We start from the raw sequence: 24,914 nt of genomic DNA on the forward strand, positions 1-24,914 counted from the left end.
ATTTACTGCCTGTTCGCTGGCATCTGGGTCACAGATATGCTCAGTTAATTAACGTGCTGAATCCTCCTTATTTGTCTGTTGGATAATGGCCTGATTCATAATTTAAATAAGCAGCTGTGGAGATCTTTCCCTTGAACTATAAAAGGCAGGACACTGGTGTTCCTTTCTCCTCACTCCAGAATTTCAATGTGTTTAGGGAAATATTGTGGTGGCATTCCATGAAATGGAGGAGTCCTTTGTGTGCCCAGTGTCCCCAGGGCCATCACCCCAGCCCAGGGCTCCCATCCGGCCCCCCCTGGCAGAATGGTCTGAATTGGAGGCACCTTAAATCCCATCCAGTGCCAGCCCTGCCATGGCAGGGACCCCTCCCACTGTCCCAGGCTGCTCCAAATCCCAGTGTCCAGCCTGGCCAGCCCCTGGCCTCCCTGGGCAGTTGGATCCCATGGGAATGGCCGGGGTGGCTGCAATCCTGGGCCTTTCCTGAGGGCAGATCCAGGCTCCCATCCCAGTTCCTGTGACCATGTTCACAGGGGTCTTATGCTGAAGGAAGAGACGAGGATCTGACTCCATATTTCAGAAGGCTTGATTTATTATTTTATGTTATATATTACATTAAAACTATACTAAAAGAATAGAAGAAAAGGTTTCATCGCAGAAGGCTAGCTAAACTAAGAATAGAAAAAGAAAGAATGATAACAAAGGTTTGTGGCTCAGACAGAGAGTCTGAGCCAGCTGACTGTGATTGGCCATTAATTAGAAACAACCACATGAGCCCAATCCCAGATGCACCTGTTGCATTCCACAGCAGCAGATAACCATTGGTCACATTTTGTTTCTGAGGCCTCTCAGCTTCTCAGGAGGAAAAAAAATCCTAAGGAAAGGATTTTCATTAAAAGATGTCTGACAGTTCTGGCCCCTCTGGCTGGTGCTGCTGCCTGGTTGGAGCCCTGGAGGCTGTGCCAGGCACCCAGAGGCACCAGCCCAGCCAAGGCTGGCTCATCCAGCAGGGCTCCAGCTGGAGTCCAGGGAAAACCATCCATTGCCCCATCCCACAGCATTCCAGAGGCTGCAGGAGTCTGCTCCAGGAGGGGTTTAACGCTTGGAAATATTCCCACCCCCTTCCTGTGTCTCAATTCCTCACCTGCATCTGGAAAAAGCCAAACCCAAGCAGGGATAAAAGGCTGCAGAAAGTTGGGATTTATTCCTTCCAAAAGCCAAACCCAAGTAGGGATAAAAGGCTGCAGAAAGTTGAGATTTATTCCTTCCAAAAGCCAAACCCAAGTAGGGATAAAAGGCTGCAGAAAGTTGAGATTTATTCCTTCCAAAAACCAAACCCAAGCAGGGATAAAAGGCTGCAGAAAGTTGGGATTTATTCCTTCCAGCTCTGCTTTCCCTGTGCATCCCCACAGAACGTTCCCAGGGGTCCTGTGTTGTCCTGGCCCTCTGTGCTGGTGCTCTGGGTGCTGAGGGCCTGGACTCCTTTGGAAAGGATGGAATATCAACCAGAGCTTTCCTTGTGTTCCTGGGACAGGACCTGGGGCAGATGGGCACTTGTGGCTTTATTTCTACCACGTGTGAGTCTCCCCCAGCTGATCCCAGCTGTGTGGGGCTGGCTCAGAACTGCTGCTCCCTCTGGCCAGCTCTCCAAGAGGTGCCCCATTCCCTGCTAGAGCAGCCTGGCAGCATTTACTGACAGGGAATTTCTGCTTTCCCACACAACTCCAAGCTCTCCCAAAGGGCTGGCGGGGTTTGCACCAGGAGCCTGGACAGACCTGCCTGGCAAGTGTGGAAACTGAGGAGCTTGGGAGAGGAAAATGTTCCCAAACCCTAAATGAGCTGAGTTTGAAGGATGGGGTGTTCTGCTGTTCCCTGTGGCCAGCTCTCCGAGAGGTGCCACATTCCCAGCCTGGCAGCATTTCCTGACAGGGCTTTCTGTGTGTCCCCAGCTGGCTCGGTACACCAGGGAGGGCTTCCTGCACCTGGGGGCCCTGGGCACCACCACGCTGCTGCCCGACACGCGCTGCCTGGTGGACACGGGCAAGAGCCGCTTCCCGCAGCTGCTGGACTGTGACAAGGTCAAGAGCAGCCTCCACAAGCGCTGGAGCTTCATCCAGGTGTGTCTGGGGCTGCCCTGGGTGTCCCCACCTCTGCATGGGAAAAGGTGACCCCCAGCAAGGGGAGGAAATCCCCTTGATATCAGAAAGCTAATTAATTATTTTATTCTATTACTCTATTAATTTTTATTATATTATTAATTTAATTTGTTATTAATTTTACTTCTTATTTATTTAATTAATTTTACTTATTATTTAATTAATTTTACTTCTTATTTATTTAATTAACTTATTATTATTTTATTTAAATTATTATTTATTTAATTTTACTTATTATTAAATTTATTATTAATTTTACTTCTTATTTATTATTTATAATAAGTAAAATTAATTATAATTTAATTAATAATATAATAAAATAATAGAGTAATATAATAAAATAATAAGTTTATTATATTCTATTTTTTATTTTTATTATTATATTAGTATTATTTATTATGATGATGATTTTTTTATTATTCTGTTATGGGGAGTATATAATATATATTATAATATATCTATTATATGTAATATAATATAATATTATATATATAATTATATTAACTGTAATATAATATATATTATATAATATATTGTATAATAATATAATAATTAATACATTATCATGTATTATAGAATAATATAATAATTAATATATTATTCTATATTATATTACACTACATCTAAACTGAATCTGTACACACACTCAACTGCACTCATCTCGTGGCTGTCAGCCCACAGTCCTGACACACACCTGGATTCAATTGGTCAGTGAATGAAAACACTCACACCAGAATCCAGTTACCAATTCCCTTCAGGTAAACAACCTTCCCCAATGCATTCCACTTGTGGACAACACAGGAGCAGCAATTGAGATAAGAATACTTTTTTCTCTCTCTGAGGTTCCTCACTGCCATTTCCAGAAATATCCTTGGGAAGTTGTGCCTTGCTTTTCTCTGTGAGGAGAAACGTGGCCACACCTCTGCTGTGTCCCAAGGCCTGGCTGGGACACAGCCCCAGGGATGGGGTGGGACAAAGGGGAAATGGTGCCATGGCACAGTGAATTCCAGGTCCTGGGGCAGAGGGAGGAGCTTAAGAGGGATCAGGGCAACATTTCAGGACAATTTCTAATCAAAGTTTTCCTTTCTGGTAGTAGAAGGGTGGATCTGGTTATGTCTGATCTGCCAATGACTTCCAGATTCCTTTGTTTTTTGTGGATGAAGAGTGAAATTCATTTTGTCCCAAAGCAGAGTGTAAATAACTGTAAATAACACTTTTGTCCCAAAGCAGAGTGTAAATAACTGTCTTGGTTTGAACAGCCAGGTGTCTGCTAAGGAAGGCAGGAGCCTCCCCTGAAATGGGAAATGTAAACCCCCTCCCTCTGAATTATTATAACTTTGAAATTAAGGAGCCCTCAGGCAAAGATATGGGAGTAGGAATAACAGTTCTTTATTAGGGAAGAAAATAAAAACAAAATTAAAAAATGCAGTAATACAAAGCAACCCTGGCAGAGTGAGAGCAGTCCCTGTCCCCTGTGTGTCAGGGGGTGGCACAGCCCCATCCCATGGGGGCTCAGCCCTCCTGCAGTGCCAGCTGTGGCTCTGCTGGAGCAGGGATCCTGCACAAGGGGGGAGTTTTCCTCTGCAGCTCCAGGGCTGCTGCAGATGGGCCTGGGCTCCCTCTGGCCATGCAGGGCAGCAGAAGCTGCTCCTCTGGCAATGCCCTGGGCAAAGGCTGCTGGGCTGTGCCAGGCTCACATTGGATCCAGGTAGGAATGCTTGGCTCCTGCCCTGGGCAATGCAGCATCTCCCCATGGGATGCTGGAATTGGATCAGCCCTGCAGGGACACTCAGTGGCCATGGACAGCAGAGATCTCCTGCAGGGAGGATTGGCTGGGGGAGAGATCAAGAAAACTGCCCCAAGAACAGCAGAGAACTGCCCCAGCTCTGACACATGGGGACAGAACACACACACATCTCACAGCCCAGGCCAATGATACAGCTTTTACAGAAGGGTCCCAGTTCCCATCAGCTGTGGGATTTAAAGGTCACACATGTCCCTTGGGGGCTGTCAGGGACAGGGGATGCTCACTCCATTTATTTGGGGAATTATTTTATTGTTTGCATTGCCTTCCCACCCAGCTGAGTGCCCCTTCCAGCAGTAATACCCAGGGCTGCCCTCCTGGTGCTGCTTTGCTTCCCAGGCAATTAACAACAGGCAATTAATATCTTCCTTTTTCCATCTTTTCCCATCTCCCCACCTGCAGAACGGAGCCATCCTGAACAAGGGCACGGGGCGGTGCCTGGAGGTGGAGAACAGGGGCATGGCTGGCATTGACCTGATCCTCCGCAGCTGCACAGGGCAGAGGTGGACAATTAAAAACTTCATCAAGTAGAGGCTGGAGGAGTCAGGGGAGTCTGACTTGAGCCATGGCTGAGGGGACTGATCTGCCTGGACTCCTTTGGAAAGGATGGAATATCAACCAGAGCTTTCCTTGTGTTCCTGGGACAGGACCTGGGGCAGATGGGCACTTGTGGCTTTATTTCTACCACGTGTGAGTCTCCCCCAGCTGATCCCAGCTGTGTGGGGCTGGCTCAGAACTGCTGCTCCCTCTGGCCAGCTCTCCAAGAGGTGCCCCATTCCCTGCTAGAGCAGCCTGGCAGCATTTACTGACAGGGAATTTCTGCTTTCCCACACAACTCCAAGCTCTCCCAAAGGGCTGGCGAGGTTTGCACCAGGAGCCTGGACAGACCTGCCTGGCAAGTGTGGAAACTGAGGAGCTTGGGAGAAGAAAATGTTCCCAAACCCTAAAGGAGCCGAGTTTGAAGGATGGGATGTTTTGCTGGGTCCTTGTTCCCTTTTCCCTTTCCTGCCCCTGCATCCAGCAACCCCTTCCCTCAGTTTTGGAGAAGCAAAACACCCCCCAGCAGCTCCCAGGGATCTTTCCAACTCTTAATCACAGAAGTTACCCAAAACAATGCAGTCGAATAAACCCCCTGACCTCCCCTTGCCCCTCTCCATCACCCACACGCTGCTGGCCAAGCCAGCCCCTGCCTCCATGGAGAGCCCAAAGGGATCCCTGGGATGTCTGCCTGCCCTTCTGGGTGACAGCAGGAATGTTCTCTGAGGCTTGGACACCCCTGTCCTGCCTGCTCAGGCCTGGCCAAGGTCCCCCAGAGTCACTGCAGCCCTTCCTGGGCCGTGGAAGGGACAGGGAGGGAGGCCAAGGCCCCAGCAAATGGCAGCTTGGCTGAAATTCTTGGCCCTGAGGCCACTTCAGGCTTGTTGCTCTGGTGGAGGGATCTTACCTGATTTATTTTTGGCTCTCAGTAATCCTGGCTGCCAAATCTTGGCTGCCAAATCTACCTGGGAGTCCTCTGCTTGGGGCCTGGAGAAGGGAAACAGGATCCTGCAGCATTGCTGTACGTGGGTGGGCACAGGCTTTGCTCAGCAGGGAGGAGAAACCAGCCCATCTCCTGCCCTTCTCCCAGAATAATCCTCTTTGTGGCTGCCCTCTGGCTAGGGTGCACTCAAATAGATTAATATATGAGATGGATGTGTAAATATGTTTCCCAAGCTGGGATGTGCACAGAGTCCTTTGCTGCAGAGCACTCATGCCTGTCTTCCATTTGCATCAGGATGAAGCTCCCTGGATGTTTAACGAGCTGAATTTCCAATGCCATGCAGCAGGTTTATAACTGATGTTTTAGTAATTTATTGAACAGAAGCAAATCTATTTCATTGTTCCTTCTACAGCAACTAGCATCACCTAGGACTGATTGTTCATTTAGGCTTTACAAGGCTCCCTCAACCACTGGGGCTGTCTCTGATTTTCCCCCTGCCTTCCTTAATGAAGTAAAACCTCTTAGTTGTCCTGACCTGCAGAGTAGAGAGTCAATGTAGAATTTTGCTCTCTTTTTCGCTGTTGCATCATCCCTTGTGTAATAAATTTGAGCACTTCCAAACCCAAAATGACCACAACTGTGTGGATGCATGAGCCAGCTCCCCCTGCCTTTGTTGCTGCCTTCTAAGAGAAGCAATTTCCTGGTGACTCCAGGACACCCTGAGGGCTTTGAGACCCCACAGCTCTGGTCCAGCTGGTAAAACTCCCTTAAACTGAGCAGATACTGGGGGGAGAGACTGTGTGGGTCAGGATAAGCAGCCAGACAGCCCCTGGGTGTTGCCTGTGCTCGAGCCCTGCCAGTGCCCAGGGTGGCAGCAGATGGCTTTTGTCACATGTCACAGTGCTGGGGTCCAGCAGGGCTGGGTGGGATGTGTGGCTGCTCCTGGGCTCCATCCTGGCTGTGCTGAGCCCCTGGCCAGGAGGGCCTGGCTCTGTGCAGTCCCTGGCTCTGTGCAGTCCCTGCCTGTCCCCAGCCCCTGGTGCCACTGCAGTCCCCCTGCCAGGTGGCACAGGACACCCAGGGACAGCACAAGGATCCTGCTGCTGCTGAGCCCTGGGATCCCTTGGAATGCTCAGGCTCACACCTGCCTTTCCTTCGTGCTCCAGAAGGAAAAGCAGCCCCTGAGCCAGCAGCAGGAAGGGAAGGTGGAGATGAACCCTGGGCTCCAGGACCCTCGGCTGGGGCAGAGCCCCGGGGAGGTGTTGGCCCCTTCTCCCTGCTCCAGCTTCCAAACCACTGGAAACAGGAGGAGAATCAGGCTGAAAAGTGGGAATTTCCTCTGCTGTTCTGTCCTGACACCGTTGGTGACTGCAGGGTGACCCCGGGAGAAATCTGAGATCTGGGTCTCGTTGTTGCATCTCGCTTATCTCTAATCATCTGTTAATTGCTTTAAGAAGTGATCTCCAAGTGATTCTTATTAAATATCTGGTTTGAGCCTTGCCTCTTGAGTGATTTTCAAAAGATTCTCTGCTGCTGAGATACAGAGGCAGTCATTCCTCTGCATTTAATAGAAAACTGCTGCTGTTTTAATAAAGCTTCCATTTTTAAAAGAAATGGAAATGAAGGAGAGATCAAGAGAGATGGTGGGCACAGATTAACTCCCATCCATCCCTGCTGCTGCCACCCCCAGGATAACAGTTTCACCCCACAAGCTGGAAGGAGATGTGATGTGGCCAATAAAGCATCACCTGCATTCCCCAGCCCAGGCTGGCTGTCCCTAAATGTTCCTGGTGTCACCTGGAGCTCTCCTTGAACCCATTCCTTCCACCCAGGTTCTCCTGAGCACTGGGGTGGTGCTTTCCTGGGTCAGGGAAGGGTCTCTGTGGGGGCACCAGGGACCAAAGGGAGCTGGGGCACAGCAGGTGAGGGCAGCCAGGTGGGTGTCACCGGGGCAGGGGCACAGCCAGCCCCTGCTGGGATGGCACAGAATGGAAACCTGAGCCCTTGGGGGGAGCATTTCCCACCCAGGGGCAAGATCCATGTTGGAAAATGGTTCAATTTGCTTCAGAGCAGATGGAATCATGGAATCCCAGAATGGTTTGGGTTGGGAGGGACCTCAAAGCCCATCCAGTCCCTTTCCACTGTCCCAGGCTGCTCCCAGCCCTGTCCAGCCTGGCCTTGGGCACTGCCAGGGATCCAGGGGCAGCCCCAGCTGCTCTGGGCACCCTGTGCCAGGGCCTGCCATGGAACAATTCCTCATTCCCAATATCCCATCCAGCCCTGCCCTCTGGCACTGGGAGCCATTCCCTGTGTCCTGTCCCTCCATCCCTTGTCCCCAGTCTCTCTCCAGCTCTCCCAGAGCTCCTTCAGGCCCTGCAAGGCCACACTGAGGTGACCCCAAAGCTCCTCCTGTCCAGGTGAGCATTCCCAGCTGTGCCAGCCTTTCCTCCCAGCAGAGCTGCTCCATCCCTCTGCTCATCCTGGAGCCTCCTCTGGGCTCCTCCAGCAGCTCCAGCTCCTGCCTGTGCTGGGCCCAGGCTGGGGCAGCTCTGCAGGTGGGGTCTCACCTGGGTACAGGGGCAGAATCCCAATCCCTGCCCTGCTGCCCACACTGGGATCAGCCCAGGGCTGGGGGTTCAGGGCTGGGCCATGGCCAGTGTCACCCACAGCAACCCCAGGGCCCTCTCCCAGGGCTGCTCCAGCTGCTCATCCCAGCCTGGATGGATCCCAGGGGCTGCCCCAGCTTGAACTGGGCCTTGTTAAACTTCCTGAGATTCCCAAGGGCCACTCTTGGAGCTGTCCAGGTCCCTCTGGATGGCCCTGTCCTCCAGGGGTGTCACCGCACCCTCAGCTCGGTGCCACCTGCTGAGGGTGCCCTTGATCCCTTCGTGTGCCATTGATGGGGATATTTAAATACCACTGGCCCCAAATCTGACCCTGAGGACACCACTGATGTCCTGCAGGACTCTGAGCCAGTGACCACGACTCTCTGCAGGCAGCAGGGACTCCTCCTGTGCAGGAGCTTTGTGCTGCCCAGGGCACAGAGCAGAACATCCAGGATGTTCCCTCTAAGCCCTCAAATGACACTAAAGTCTCATTTCAATGCTGAAATTGAACTCATGGGCTCCCAATGGCAAAGCCTCTGCTTGGACATGGAGCAGTTTGGGCACTGATCCACTGCCAATGGCCACTGAGGCATTTGGGCACTGATCCACTGCCAATGGCCACAGAGCTGAGCCCTCGAGGGGGAAGGGGGCACTGGGAACTCTGCAGCTCCTCCTCACAGAGGGGAAGCCATGCTGGCTTGGGTTGGGACTGGGAAAAGCATCTGTGGCCATCAGGAGTCTCAGCTGGATTTCCAAGGACAGTGGGATGGATTCACAGAATTCACAGAATGACTGGGTTGGAGGAGACCTCAAAGATCATCAAATCCAACCCAGCCCCAACACCTGAACTCACCCCTGGCACCCAGTGCCACATCCAGGCTTTGTTAAACACACCCAGGGATGGGGACTGCACCACCTCCCTGGGCAGCCATTCCAGATCTTTATCACTCTTTAGGTGAAAAACTTTTTCCTGATATCCATCCTGTGTTTCCCTTGACTTGATGAAGGACTGAGGCCTCTCCCCTGGCACTGCCAAACTTAAACAATCCTTTAACCATCAGAAAGACTTTGGGCCTCTAGGGACAGAAATAAACCCTTCCAGCTGAGAAATGTGGGGGGCTGAGCTCATTTTACTGCAAGGCCAAGATCTTGGGGGGTGGCTGGTCCTGAGTGTTGGGGACAGGGTGATCCTGGAATCAATGTTCCTATAAATCAAAAAGTTCCCCAAATCAATGATGGCTTTAAGTCTCCCCACAGGCAGGAGCCCCACAATGCCCTGGAGCCAGGGGAGCTCCTCAGCTCCCTCAGGAGTTCAGGGAAGTTCCCATTGCTGGGTTGGGAATCTCAGCTGTGCCTTTGACAGCAACACAACCAAATAAAATCCCAGCAGAAACGAGGAGCTCCAGAGCCCAGCAATGTCCAGCACCCAGGAGATCCCGTCAGGAGCACGTGGGTCCAGTGTCACACCCCAGAGGAGGAGGGTGACAAACACTGCCCATCTCAGCTGCTCCTCACCCAGGAAGGGCTCAGGTGGGGATTTATGGCAGGGAAAAGGGGCAGTTCCCATCTCCTGCTGGTTTGGGTGACTCCTGCAAACCCCAGCTGGGAATTTGGCCCAGAGGCTTTGGATCCCAGGTGGAGCTGAGCTTGGCTGTGCTCAGGGCAGTGAGAAAGGAACAGCCTGGGGAGTGGCTCCAGGGGCTCCTGCAGTGCCAGGTATTCCTTCTGGGATGTTCCTTCAGGGCTCACTGTCTGCAGCAGCCACCCTGCTCCTCTGAGTCAAGGCTTGTTCCTCTGACAGGAACAACCAAGATCTTGAGGGGTGGCTGATCCTGAGTGTTGCAGGCAGGGGGTTCCCAGAATCAATGTTCTTATAAATCAAAAAATTCCCCAAATCGATGATGACTTTAAGTCTCCCTGCAGGCAGGAGCCCCACAATGCCCTGGAGCCAGGTTTGCTCCTCAGGGAGCTTTCCACAGGAGGAATTCTTGTTTCAATCCCACCTGGTGTCTCGGAGGTGTGAGGGGTAAGAGCTCTCCAAGTGTCTTTCCTGGCTGTTGTAACTCCAGGTGTAATTGTTATGGGCAAGAACCCAGGCAGGAATTAATTCCTGATTGTGCTCTTGGAAATCCAAGCCTGGGGGAAAATGATCCAGAGGGGCACAAGTACCTGAGCTGAGCTGCACTGAGCCCCAGACCAGTGGCAGCAGCTGAATTTTGAGAGGGGAAGAGCCACCCCAGGGATCCTCCCAGCCTCCTGAGCCCCCATGAGGAGCTGAGGTGTTTCCAGCAGGATTCCCCACCATGGAATAGTGCCTGAAGCCTCATGCTTGGAAAACTGGCCCAGGAATGCAGCTCTGGGTGGCAGCACAGAGCCCAGGGATGCCAGGCAGTGCAGGAGCTTCCCAGGGCTGTGGAGATGCTGAGCTGGGAGAGCTGTGGTGGGCATGGCCTGGGCTGGCTCTGGAGAACACCCAGCTGCTGCCAGCCACCCTCCATGGCATGGCAGGGGGAGAAAATCCCATGGAAAACTCCTGGGGAGGGAGAGGGCACTCACCAGGCACCACCATGGGCAGGATCCTGATCTGGGGAACAATAATTGCATTCATTACAAGTGCAAATGGGCTGGGTGGTGAGAGGCAAACTGAAACCCCAAGAGCCCAGGCTCACCTTTCCCCAGCCATTCCCAGCTCTGCCATTCCAGGAGCTGCAGCTGGATGGGATGGGCTTGGTCCATCCCACTCTGCCTGTGGATCCTCCCTCAGGAGTTCCCCCTGTGCCACCCTGGGGTCCCTCCCATGGGGAAAAGTCCTTCAGGAGCTGCTCCAGCGTGGATCCCCCATGGGCCACAGCTCCTGAAAGAGCTCCAGGGGGGCTCTCCAGGGGCTGCAGCTTCCTCTGGGACATCTCCCCCTGCTCCAGGGGGGCTCTCCAGGGGCTGCCAGGGCTCTCTGCTCCCCTCTGGATCCCCAGGGGCTGCAGGGGCCCAGCTGCTCCATGGAATCTTGGGGGAATCTCTGCCCCTAGAGCAGCTCCTGCCCTGGTTGGTCCCTGCTGGGCTGGTTCTCACCCATGTCCCTCCCTGGTCTCCCCCAGCAGCTGCACAGAGATTTTCACCCTTTCTGGAAGGTGTTACCCAGAGCTGGCAGCAGCTCCAGCGCTGGCCTTGGCCCTGGCACAGCTGCCTTGGAGGGAGCTGGAGCCCAAAGTGACACTGGGAGGAGGGAAAGGACAGGACAGCTCAGAATGGGGAGGGAGGGAGCACTGTAGAGAGGAGGGATCGTTATGGAGAGGAGGGATCATAAAGGAAAGGAGGGATCCTTAGGGAAAGGAGGGATCATTATGAAAATGAGGAATCATTAAGGAAAGGAGGGATCATAAAGGAAAGGAGGGATCATTAAGGAAAGGAGGGATCACTGTGGAGAGGAGGGATCATAAAGGAAAGGAGGGATCATTAAGGAAAGGAGGGATCATAAAGGAAAGGAGGGATTGTTATGGAAAGGAGGGATCCTTAAGGAAAGGAGGGATCCTTAAGGAAAGGAGGGATCACTGTGGCAAGGAGGGCTCATTAAAGAAAGGAGGGCTCCTTCTGCATTTCTTGCCCAGCCCAGAGCATCTGAGGACGCTCCCCCTCGGGGGGTCCCTGGGGCAGAGCTGTCTCCTCTCCAGCAGCCTGGGGTCAGGGGACAGTCCCAGCTGGGGCCCTGCTGTCCCCAGCCCCAGGGCTGTGCTGGGAGGGCAGGGGCAGCCCAGGAGCTGTGCCTGGCCCGGGCTCACCCCTGCTCAGCTCTGCCCCTTGCCCAGAGTCAGCTCCCAGGGACCTTCACTCCCTTCATGTTTCCACTTTGGTGCTATTTTTGTTCCACTTTCCCTTTGTCTTCAGCACTGTCTTGTCTCAGTTTTGTGTCTTGGACTGCCTCACATCCCTTCTTTGTTCTCTGCAGGAGTTTGCTCCATCCCTGTCCCCTCTTGCTCCTTTATTCTCTGTGTGTTTTCCTTTGTTTGCTCCTTTTCTTTTGTTATTCCTTTTGATTGCTTATTTCCACTTCAGCTTTTTTTCACTCTCACTCATTCTTACCTGTTTCATCTCTCTTCTTCTTTTCCTGTTGCTTTGTTTTCCCCTTATTCTTGTTCTCTCTCCTGATGGTTTTGTTCTTTGTGTGTGTTTGGATTCCTCCCCTCCTGCTTTCCTCCCTGAGCTCTCATTTTGGGTGGGAAACCAGCCCTTGATTAAATTTTAATCAAAGTGCCTAAAATCAAAATCCAAATCCTTTTCCCCCCCTCTTTTATATTGCTAAGAAGGAGACATTAGCACAGCTCCTGCCAGCAACTGGTGCCCATCCTGCTGCAGTGCTTTGGCACAGGCTGGCAAGTGAGGATGCCATGGCCAGAGCCATGGGTTTTCCAGATTCCAAGAGCTCCCTGCTGTCGGGAAGGATGAAAGTTTGACAAGAAAGTCTCACAGATATGGATGCATGGCAGAGAGATTTTTAAATGTAGAGTCTGAGGAAGGAATAGAGATAGAAGCAAGTTTTGATATAGAAGGAAAGAATTGCTGAGCCAGTCTCACTGGATAACCAAGGAGCAAAGGCTGTGTTAGTTAGAAGGGTTTTTATGGCTTAGAGCAAAGGATAAACCCACCCCAAACAAGAAGATGTTTGTACCAAGCAGGAAGAGATCACAGGCAAACAAAGCAGCAAATGTGGCAAGTAGATAAAAGGTCTCAGAATTTTCCACTGCAAGAAAACTGAGAATAACTTCTGGCTTAAACTGTAATGTACTGACTGTTAGTGATTGGAGAACAGTAACATGAATATGGTAATTATAGCAGTTATGATAGGCTATAGATAATAGTTAAGGTATAGATTGGTTCTACTGTATGAAGATGCTCAGCAAAGAAAAGTCTATAATGCAATGTAACCAAAACCAAAGGGTGTCCAGGCCTGCCTGCAGCTGGAGCTGACAGCTGTGGGCACAGCTCTGTCACCCACAACCCTGGAGTGGTGTAACACCTTGGATGGAATAAACTGCATTTTGGATACAATAAACTGCATTCTGTGTACAATAAACTGCATTTTGTATACAAGAAACTGCATTTTGAAGAACTGCCTGGAATCCCACATCCCTCATTTCGGCTCTTACACCCTGCCATGAGTAAGGGCAGACAATGGGTGGATCCTGGTTTCAAGCAGCAGAAATCCCTGGTGCTGGGGGACAGGTCTCTCTGAGGTGTGGGATGAGCCTGTGAGGGTCTGGATCACCCATGGAGATCCAGAGGGATGGCATTCACAATCTCTGAAAAATCCCTTTGCCCAGGATTTTTCTCCTGGGAAGCTGAGGAGCCTCAGAGAAAAAGGAAAACAATTCTTATCTGATTTGCTTCTGTTGTGCTGTGCTCATGTGGAATGTGTTTGGAGATTGTTTACCCACAGGTGATTGTTCCACTGCATTCTGCTGTGAGTTGTTTTCACTCTTTGGCCAATCAGGGCCACGCTGTGTTGGGACTCTGGAGAGAGTCACCAGTTTTCATTATTATCTTTATAGCATTCAGTAAGTATCCTTTCTGTGTTCTTTAATATAATCTAGTATCATAAAGTAATAAATCAGCCTTCTGAGAACATGGAGTCAGAGTCATCATTCCTTCCTTTGTCAGGGCGCCCCAAAAATACAATACAGGAGGAAAAGGATGAGATCACTGTCACTGATCACTGGTGTCACTCTCATATTTTCTGAAAAAGCCTCTTTGCCCAGGATTCTTCTTCTGGGAAGCTGAGAAGCCTCAGAGAAAAAGGAAAACAATATTATATCATTTGCTTCTCCCGTTGTTTGTTGTGTTGGAATATGGTTGGAGATTGTTTATCCAACATGTTAATTGTTTTTACTTAATGACCAATCACAGTCCAACTGTGTCAGGACTCTGGAGAGAGTCAGGGGTTTTTCATTAGTATCTTGTTAAACCTTCTGTAAGTATGACATGATATGATATGATATGATATGATATGATATGATATGATATGATAATACATTACCCTCCTAAGAACATGGAGTCAGATTCATCCTTTCCTTCCTGCCACGGGGGACCCTGAAAACACCACGTGGTGCTCTGGGTTTGGGACATTTGGGAGGGTCACTCGTTCCTGTGGCAGCACCTGAGCTCCAGTCAAGGTGTCAGGCAGTGATCTCCAGCACTGGGCAGGGAAGGAGGAGTCCATGGACAGAACTTTGGGAGGGGTCAAAGGGTTAAAAGGTGAAACCTCCATGGTGTGGGTGAGCACATGGTGGGAAAGATCCTCTGCTCCTGGTGCTGTAATCTTTTCTCTATTCAGTCTGCTGTTGTGTTTTTGATAACATTTTAATAAACCTTTTAAATCTTTTTGGAAGTGAGTAGCATTTCTCACACCCTGGAGCCAGGAGCCCTCCACATTTGGTGCAGAGGCTTCACTCATCCCAAATCCTCGCTGGGAAGAGACAGAAGAGCCCATCCAGCTGCTGAGTGTGTGACCCAGTGGCCTGACAAGAGCTCGGCCCCACTATCAATTATAATTGCCATTAATTATCGGCAATCCTCAGAGCCAGGCTGGCTCTCCCTTCCCTTCCCGCTCGGGTAATTCCCTTGACCTCCTGTGTTTAAGCGGAGCAGCTCCTGCCGAGCGGCTTTGTTGCAGTTGATAGTGAGATAATTATAATGCCATCAGTGGTTAAACTGTTTCAATAGCGGCAGGCCCTCTCCTCAGGCCTTTGATGGATATCTCACAGCTCGAAGAGATTGCAGATTAATCACTGCTGGAGCTGGCAGCAGAGCGAGCCCAGGCAGAACAGTGATATAGATGTGAAAAACGCCAATCACTTCGTTTTAAAATTTTAAAAGTTTAATGATAATAAAATGGTTATAAAAATAGTCATATAATTAGAGTAATAAAAATTTGAACAATTGAGATTAGGACAATATGAGACAATAGAAACAAAGAGTTATGGACAGTCCAGGTACCTCTTTCTGGGCAAAATAAGCCCGAGATAGGACCCACATTAACTGAGGATTAACCCTTAAAAGCAACAGCCTGTTGCATATTCATACACCTCATCCATGATGCAGAAATTCCATTCAAACACAGGATTCTGGCTGGGCAGTGTCAGCTTCTTCCTCTGAGTCCTTACTGCATCTTCAGGGCTGAGGAGGCAGGAAGAAGTTTGTTTCTTCTGATTAGGGAGCAATAAATTCTCTTTCTCTGAAAGATTTAGGTGTCCTGTGGCTGCTATCTGGTGCAAGTCCTTTCTTTAAGAAAAGTATCTTACATAGCATAGTTTCTATTTTAACATTATGTTATAACCTAAAACTATATTTAACATTAAAACTATAATTAACATTATGTTTGTTATAACCCTAAAACTATATTTAACACATTATTTAAGAGAATTAATCCAGAATGACTTTGTAACATAACACATATAATATTCATTTTAATATTTGCAAAAAGCCAATCATAAAATACGCATTTTTCAGATAGACACACATTATAATATTGGCTTGTTGCAAACCTTAAAATGGATTCTATATGTGTGATGTTAAAGTAACTTTGTTATAAAGATATAGCTTTTATTTCTGTTCTTAATTAAGCTTAGACGCATGTCCTGATTTAGGGCAAATTAGGGAGAAAACCTCCAAAGGAGCCCCTCCAGAAAGCAAACCCACACAAAACTAAACTCAAAAGGACAATGATGGGATGACACATACTGTTCAGGACTCTTGTGGCAATAGGTGACCACCCAAAAAGAGTATCCTACCACCTGTGTTCAGCATCTTTTCTTACTCTCTCTATGACATGGTGTATTTCTTTCACATTGTGATGAACAGTTACCAGTGCTTTCTGTCTATTCTTCTTGATCTTCTCCAATATTTCAATGAAGTCCTGATGAAGCAACAATTGCTTTACCAAAGTAATGTTTATCCCAATGGGAGTAGGTAAATGTCCTGGTTTAGGGCAAATTTTGGGAGAAAACCTCCAAAGGGGCCCCTCCAGAAAGCAAACCCACACGGCCCCTCCCCACAAGCGGTTTGGGAAGGATTCCTTGGAGACAAGTGGAAAGAACCTGTTTCTGTAACAGGCAAAGCACCCCGCAGCACACAAAAGGAACAATACCAGGTGACACCACTCTGTCACTGCTCTGACAAAGATGACAAATTCAGAAAGTCTCTCTGGGAGTGCTCGCTCTGTTCTCAGTCCCTCCTGTGCTGGGGCAGCTGCTGCAGCCACAAGGTGCAAACTCTCGGTGTTCCCAGGTCCCAGTCCGGAGCAGGTTCAAGTGGTTCCAAAAAAGGGAAAGGAGAAACAGTCCAGGGAAAATTTGGACTGCTTAGCTAAACTAACTAATGAGCAGGAGCAAGAGCAAAGCAGAAGCAGGAGCAAGAGCAAAGCAAAAAGCAAAAGCAGCACCCATGTACTGCCCTGTCTGTGTGTCCCACCAGCTGTGGGGGAGTGGCTGATAGCAAAACCAAACCAAAACATTCGCTCCTCAGAGCCAGTGTGGAAGGCACAGAACATGATATCCAGCACAAACAGAACACACAGATGGGGATACAAGCATCATAATCTCACCCTAGGACATAGCTGGTATCAGTGTGCTTGTTGTAAAATGCCTGCCTGGATGTGTGAAAAATGCATATTTTATGATTGGCTTTTTGCAAATATTCAAATGAATATTGTATGTGTTATGTTAGAAAGTTATGCTGTATTAATTTTTTAAGTAGTGTTGTGTTAACATTTTAATAGCATGGTAAATATAGTTTTGTAGTTAAAAGGTAACTTTTGTAGTTAAAATAGAAACTACGTATGTGGGGATTTTTTTAAAGAAAGGAGTGAGGTACTTGCACCAGATAGCAGCCACAGGACACCTGAATCTTTCAGAGAAAAATAATTTATTGCTCCCTAATCAGAAAAAACAAACTTCTTCCTGCCTCCTCAGCCCTGAAGATGCAGTCAGGATTCAGAGGAAGAAGCTGACACTGCCCAGCCAGAATCCTGTGTTTGAATGGAATTTCTGCATCATGGATGAGGTGTATGAATGTGCAACAGGCTGTTGCTTTTAAGGGTTAATCCTCTGTTAACGTGGGTCCTTTTTTGGGCTTATTTTGCCCAGAAAGAGGTACCTGGACTGTCCATAACTCTTTGTTTCTATTGTCTCATATTGTCCTAAATCCTAATTGTCCAAATTATTATTAGTCTAATTATATGACTATTTTTATAACAATTTTATTACTATTAAACTTTTAAAATTTTAGAAACAAATGATTGGCATTTTTCACAGATGGGATAACATCCCACGAACACAGGATGAGGACACCTGTACAGATCTGCCAACCATCAGCACTCACCCTGTTATAGATGGATAATGAGATGATTGGCTCTCACAATTAAAAGATAACTATTGTGTGAATATTAAGAGAAGCTTTAGTGATGTACAGTTATGTTAGTGTAGTTTAGATGGCCTCTGTTCTCCCCACAGTTCCCTTTCCCCCTGTATTGCTGCCATCAGACAGCCTGGGCTGTCTAGCACAGGTACAAAGAAGCTGCACAGGTGTCCCTTGCATGGGGCAGCTGGGAATGGAAAAGCTTGGGGTGCTCAGGGGGTGGGCGTGGCAACACCTGAGCTCCAATGCAGGTACAAAGCAGTCTGCACTGATAAATGGCAAAGCAGAGCTGACTGACAGACTTTGGGAGGGACCAGGGCTGGCTGATGCAACCCCCAGGGTATAAAAGACTGAGCATCCAGAAGATGAACTGGCCATGTGGTGTGCATGAGGGGCAGCTCCCAGTGCTGCAGCTTTTTCCTCATGTAGTCCTTTGTTGTATTTTTGTTAAGGTTTAATAAACCTCTTTAAATTTTCAAAGTGAGCAGTTGTCTCTCACAACCCTCTGAAGAAAGAATGGACCAAGGCCCAAACTGGAAGTGATAAAGAGGAACCAAGACCACAGCCAAGAAACACACATGCTCTGAAAAGGCAGACCAAGGAGGGGCCATGTAAAATAATCCTGGAAAATGTAAACCAGTTTCTGGATATGCATCAGGGTCTGTGAATATGCAACAGGCTGATGTAATTAAAAGGTATTTAAGGGGTATCCCTGAAAATGGCTGAGTGCCAACCCTAATAACCTTTGCTCTATGGTCCTTGTTTCCCATTGTCCTTTATTAAACTTTTGACATTTCCACAGGAGAGTGAACGTGTTTTTCACAACGTGATGTTCCTGAGATGCACATCCCAAAACCAGGATGTGGGGAGAGTGCTGGGATGTGGAGCTGGCTGCTCACCAGTCCTGTCAGGGAGCAGGGAAGGCACCTGGAATCTTCTCCCAGCCCTCACCCATCCCCGTTAGCACCAATTTCCTTTTCCAGGGGTGCAACAGTGGCAGGCAGAGAAGGGGGATTCACTTACCAGTCTGGCAGGAATTACAGAAGAGTTGGAGTTGTAAGGTGAGGAGGGGAAAATACTGCTTAAAATGTTCCTTAATATTTGATTGTTGCAGTAAGGTAGAAAAATGATAAGAAAAAGACCTCATAAAATCAGGCCTGCTCTGTTATTTCAGTGGCCTTGTCAGGCCAGCCCTTTGCAAGTTCCCATGTGAAAGCAATCCTGGTGTGAGCAGTTGGTTAACATAACAATCTATTCCTGGGTAAAAAACAGGCAACAGCACCTGTATAAACTGTTTTTGCACCATTAGATAGTTTCCATTTTTCTATCTCTCACAAACAAGTTTTCCTGCACGTACACACCGAGGTTTGAGTGACCAAACAATACAGGATAATAACTTGTTACTAGAATAACTTGTTGTTAGAATAACAACCAATAAAGTAATTGGCAAGAAAGCCCCTGACCAACTGGAATCCCACACGAGGTCTGTAAAACTGTATAAAAAGGATTTATGTGATTAAAAAAGGGGTTTTTTCCCACCATAAAGAAAATGGAGTCTGCCTTATTTATTCTGATATTTGATGGCCCATGGAATGAGGGGCCCACAGTGCTCCAAACCTCCCTGGGAAGAGGCAGGAGGTAAAACATTTATTACCTGAGCCTTTAAACCTTAGAACCTCAGGATCGACCAGCTGCTTTTTATGTTTTAAGGAGGAATTTCCCCCATCCCACAAGTTTGTGTAGGAAATTATGGAAAGTAATCCACTCCCCCATTTCTCTGTGAGTTTTGCTGTTGAGCTGCACTGGGGCACATCCAGCCAAAAATGCTGCTCCTGTTCCTTGAGGGACCCCAGCCACACCCTGGAGCCAAAACTCCTCCTGCTCCCATCCTGGGCAAGAGGGATGAAGTTTTCCTGGAATCACAGAATACCCTGGAAGGGACCCCCAGGGATCACCAGTGCAGTTCTGGCCCTGCACAGACACCCAACAATCCCAGCCTGGACGTCCCTGGCAGCTCCTGGAGCTCTGGCAGCCTCAGGGCTGTGCCCATTCCCTGGGGAGCTTCTTCCTTGGAGAAGTGGGATTAGTTAACCTGTGTAACTGCATCCTAGAAGGTCTCACTCAATGCCTGGGTCCATGTGAGGCTGAGCAGCAGGGAAAAGGTGTGATTGTTTTCCAGAGGGTTTTATTTCCCTGGCTGTGATGTCGTGGGAGCACCCGTGGTTCTGTTGGGTTTGCTTTAATTATTGTTATTTGTGTGTAAACACACCAAGAGCTTGTTGGAACCACTGGGCTGGAAAACTGCCTGGGAGGCTCCTGCTCCTCTCAGCAGTGTTGAAAATGGTTCATGACTGTTATTTCCCAGCTTCCCTGCCTGCCTCAGCTCTGGGTGTTTATCAGGACAGATCCTGCATGCCCTGGGCCAGGCAGTGCTCCTGGGCTGGGAGGGATGGGGGCTGGGAAGGGGCTTTGGGAATGCTCCTGGAGCAGGGCAGAGCTGGCCCTGCCCCAAGGTCTGTGTGTCTGGGATGTCTGTGTGCAATGTGTTCACCTCTGCCCCTTCCCATCCTGGAGCCCCTGGAGAGCCAGGAAGGAGGCGGGTGCTTTATTTCTTGCTGGATTTGCGGTTTTCCCCTTGCCCTGCATCCCCTTGAGCCACAGGGATCTCTGAACACCTGCTGTGTTCATATTCCCACTCCAGCCCTCCAACTCTCACCTGGGAGGTGCCACAGGGCACTGGTGTCACCACGAAGCCACTCCCTGTCCCCTCTGCAGGAGCTCCTGAGTGTCCCATCCCTGCCCATTGTCCTGCGTGCCCCAGGGTTGTTCCCCCTCCCAGGTGGCCCCGGGCAGGTGCTGGTGCCCCTTGGCCAGGGACCCTGGTGCCAGCCAAGGGGGGCCTTTCCCCCATGTCCCAGGACATGCTCAGAGCACTCCCACCATTGCTGGAGGGAAATACTGAGGTGCTGGCAGGTAGAAAAGAAATCAGTTTAAAACAATAAAACCTCCTCCAAACCAGTCAGAAAGCCCAAGTGCAGGAGTGGCCTGGAAGACGATGGGTGACCTTGCTGGGGACATCACCAGGACAGAGGAGGGCAGGGGGGTCACACAAGATGAGGGGTGCCCCATGCCCAGTGCCTTGGGACAGCTCAGGAGAGCAGGGAAATGGGGAAAGGTGGGAGTGTGGTGGGTCTGGTGCCCAGGGTGGCAATGGCAGGGATGGGTTTGGTGCCCAGGGTGGCAGTGACAGGTTTGGTGCCTGAGGTGGCAGTGGCAGGGATGGATTTGGTGCCCAGAGTGGCAGTGACAGGGATGGGTTTGGTGCCCAGGGTGGCACAGGCAGGGATGGGTTTGGTGCCCAGGGTGGCAGTGACAGGTTTGGTGCCCAGGGTGGCACTGGCAGGGACAGGTTTGGGCAGGACGTGTCTGGCTGGACCCACATCCTTGTCTGTGGGGGGATCATTCCAGAGCAGGGTCTGAACCCCACAGGGCTCACAGGGGTGGGATTTCTGCACAGAGGGTGAGATTTGGGGTGGGATTTGGGGTTTAAGGATGGGGGGCACCGGGGGCCTGCCCAGGCTGGGCTGTGCTGGCCAGGGCATGGGGAAAGGGGAAAGGGGAAAGGGGAAAGGGGAAAGGGGAAAGGGGAAAGGGGAAAGGGGAAAGGGGAAAGGGGAAAGGGGAAAGGGGAAAGGGGAAAGGGGAAAGGGGAAAGGAAAGGAAAGGAAAGGAAAGGAAAGGAAAGGAAAGGAAAGGAAAGGAAAGGAAAGGAAAGGAAAGGAAAGGAAAGGAAAGGAAAGGAAAGGAAAAGCTGCTCCCCCACTGCCACCTTGTGCCTGAAAACCAAACAGCCTGGCAGATCTGCAGGGCTGTCACAGGGGATGGCAAATCCAGGACATCCCTATGGGCTGGCAATTCCCAAACGGGGCCAGAAATGGCTTTTGGGTGAGGCTCCCCCAGAGCAGCCCCTGCTGAGAGCGTGGCTTTAGGTGAAGCTTTACCCGGGCAGGCTGAGCCCGGCTTTCCCTAAAGGTTTAAAAATGCTTTATGTTCACCTCAGCTGGACAGGGCACAGGGCTGGAGGCTGTGCCCAGGCACCCTCAGGGTGCAGCTCTGCAGCCTGTGCCAGGGCCTTCCTTCCCTGCCTCACAGGAACAATTCCTTCCCAATATCTAATCTAAATCTCTCCTTTTTAAATTTACATCTGTTCCCCTCTGTCCTGTCAGTATCTGCCCATGTCAAAAGTCCCTTTCCCTCTTTTTTATGAACCCCCTTTAGGCTCTGCAAGGGGCTCTGGGGTCTCTGTGGAGCCTTCCCCTCTCCAGGTGAGCACCCCCAGCTCTGCCAGCCTGGCTCCAGAGCAGACTTGGAGCATCCTCATGGTTTCCTCAGGATTCCAGCAGCTCCATGTCCTGTCTGCCAAAGTCTGCAATAACAGGGAAGGAGGAAAGCCTGACCTCTGAGAGCTCAGTGGTGGGACACGAGGGAGGGCTGGAAGTGTCTGGGGAAAACAGGAATCTGGGGCAGCCAGAGGTGACCCAGTGCTGTGCAAGCTGCAAAAGCATCAGCACTGGCAATTCCTGGGTCTTGAGAGCCTTGGACTTTTCCAGCACAGAAATCCTGTGAACTTCCAGAACTCTGAACTATTTGGGAACTCTTTATTAGAGACATCTCTGCACACCACAAGTGACAGGGAGGGCTTCAAAAAGGGGGAAAAGAAATCCAGGAGGAGAAACAAGAAGGGAGGAATTATAAATCTGCCCTTTGGAAAGAGCACTTGGGGCAAAAGGCCTGGAATTCCCAAACCAGACACCCCTGGAGCACCCAGAGGGATGATCCTGTCCTATGGCTCAAGGACAAACCCCAGGGAAATCTGGATTTCCTCTGCAGCCTGTGCCAGATCCCTGCTCACAGTGTGGGGGACAGGCTGAAGGATGGGGTGTCCTGGGCTGGGCTCTGCCTTGCCCAGGGAAAGCCCAGATTCCCTTGGGAGCAGGGTGGTCCCAAAGCCTCTGGGAGAGGCACTGCAGGCAATCCATGGTGTGGTAATTATCCATGGTGTGGTAATTATCCATGATGTGGTAATTATCCATGGTGTGGTAATTATCCATGGTGTGGAAATTATCCAACCCCTGGCAATGAGAGAGGGGGAGATGGGAGTGGGGCTGGGCTGGGGTTGGAGCTTCACTTGGAAGGCTTGGAATGGCAGGGAGGGGTCTTGGGGCTGCTTAAAGGACTTGCAGGGCTGCTGCAGAGGGGCTTTGCCTTCAGCAGCAGCTGCCAGGGCTGGGACCCCCTTGGGGCCAGGGTGGGCAATCCCAGGGGTATAGGAAGGGAAATCCAACCTGAGCTGTCCTGGAGGTGCTGAGCAGGAGCATCCATTGGGGAAAAAACCCTTTAAATCGCTTTAGAACTTCTTCATAGTAAGAAAGTCCTTGTAGATGACAGAATCAGGGAATATCCTGAGTTGGGTGGGACCCCCAGGGATCATGAATCCAACTCCTGGCTCAGGAGCTGGGAGCTGCAGGAGGAGGGGTGGAACAGCCCCCACTCACTCACAGCTCAGGCCTGTCAGGTTAAGCCGAAAAATAGAAAATAAAAACAACTAAAGTGTTAAAAATAACCCTTTATAACAAAAATAAAGCAACTAAAAAGCAACTAAAAATAACCCTTTATAACAAAAATAAAGTAACTAAAAGGCCTGTCAGGTTAAGCTGAAAAATACAAAATAAAAACAACTAAAGTGTTAAAAATAACCCTTTATAACAAAAATAAAGCAACTAAAAAGTGTTTTAAAAGCTTTTATTCTATTTTTAGCCTCCTATAAAAAGTAAAATAATGCAAATGTTGTAATTTACACTATCACAATCAAAAACTATTTCTTAATTATAATACATTATAAGTGTTTCTTAGCCTATCAACTTTTGTTACACTATGTTGTAAATACTTTAAAACTATTTATCTAAAATTACTCTTTATGTCTTAGAACAATACATCTTTTATAGTTCTATTTCTCTAAAAAAAACTAGTCTTATTTATAAAATGGTCTTTTAAAACTTATTTCTAATTCCATTTGGATAATAATAATATTAATATCTATCAATATATTAATATTAATATATAAATGAGATTTTATAATATTTCTCCTATTTTTATAATATTTCTCCTATTGTATAATATTTCTAAGTCAACATTTCTTCTCTCAAAGTTTGCATACCCATACATACTATGTGAACCTTCTATCAAACTTTAAAAATTCTCTACAATTCCCACAAGGTCTTCCTCACTAGAACTTTTCCCTGCTGAAAAAATCCTCAAATTAAACATCAGCAGAGGCAGATTTATGGGACTGGAGGGTTGAAACACCAACAAGCAGCACAAAGAATTCCAGCTGTGCACAGCCCCAGGTTCTGCTCCTCCAGGGAGGCTCCTGCAAGGAAACACCACCAGAATCCAACTCCCAGGGGGTTCCTGGTGGCTCCCAAGGGTGGCACAGCTGGCCTGGCACCCCTGCAGCTCCAGGCTCGTGTGTTTGTGCTGTGAAATCAGGAGTTATCCCCTGGAATCTGCAGGGACCTCACCTGGCACGGGTGGGCGTTTGCAGCTTTCCGAGGGCAGGGGTAGCTGCTGCTCTCTGGGGATATTTTCCCTCCTGGTTTCTGATCCCAAAGTTTCTTTAGAGGTGCCGTTCATCCAGCCGGGACCTCTCCTGCCCTTCCCAAACAACCGTGGTTTTACTTCCCACCACGAGAGGTCTCCAGGAACCGAAGAAACAAAATCCAATTGGAAAAAGCATCCGGGAGCAAGGCTGGAAGCAGCCGGAGCTGGGGAGGAAAGGTCTCGTCCTTGTCCTCTCCCAGATGTGACTTCCAACACAATCCTGGCTGCTGGGATTGGGTCCTTGGGGTGAGATCCCCAACTTTCCCAGCGGCTGTGGGAAAGCTGAGGTGCTTTGGGAACTCTTCAAGGGAAGAGCCAAATTAGGGGAAAAGCAAATTGCAGGACCAGGATGCACCAGCAGAGCTGTGGTGAGGCTGTTCCTCCTCAGTGCTCAGGGGGTCTCCAGTGGCTGGGATCAAATGTCCAATTTTCAGCTTTTTCCCCTTTCCCAGCCAAGAGGGGCTCGTTCTGTGCCCACAACCCCCTTAGGAGGATAAACACATTCCTGATAAACACATTCCTGACAAACACATTCCTGTTAACACATTCCTGTTAACACAGGGCCCTGGGATGGGATGGGATGGGATGGGATGGGATGGGATGGGATGGGATGGGATGGGATGGGATGGGATGGGATGGGATGGAGGGGACCTTAAAGCCCATCCATGGGCAGGGACACCTTCCCTTATCAAGGTGGCTCCAAGCCCTGTCCAGCCTGGCCTTGGGCACTGCCAGGGATCCAGGGGCAGCCCCAGCTGCTCTGGGCACCCTGTGCCAGGGCCTGCCCACCCTCACAGGGAACAATT

At 49.5% G+C, this 24,914-nt stretch overlaps 1 protein-coding gene across 2 annotated transcripts in view; it reads left to right on the forward strand.

Moving 5' to 3' along the window:
* The window catches only part of GALNT17 (polypeptide N-acetylgalactosaminyltransferase 17), a 256,132-nt gene extending 249,201 nt beyond the window's left edge, over positions 1-6,931 (forward strand). The window contains exons 10-11 of one of the 2 annotated variants that reach the window (XM_054647141.2): positions 1,947-2,114; positions 4,360-6,931. In XM_054647141.2, coding sequence (XP_054503116.1) covers positions 1,947-2,114; positions 4,360-4,488 — 297 coding nt within the window. In that variant the 3' untranslated portion in view covers positions 4,489-6,931. The remainder of the gene's footprint in view (positions 1-1,946; positions 2,115-4,359) is intronic. The other variant, XM_077188550.1, reaches the window with a different exon arrangement.
* Positions 6,932-24,914: the final 17,983 nt, after the last annotated feature.

Source organism: Agelaius phoeniceus, chromosome 20 (assembly GCF_051311805.1).
Source record: "Agelaius phoeniceus isolate bAgePho1 chromosome 20, bAgePho1.hap1, whole genome shotgun sequence".
NCBI lineage: Eukaryota > Metazoa > Chordata > Aves > Passeriformes > Icteridae > Agelaius > Agelaius phoeniceus.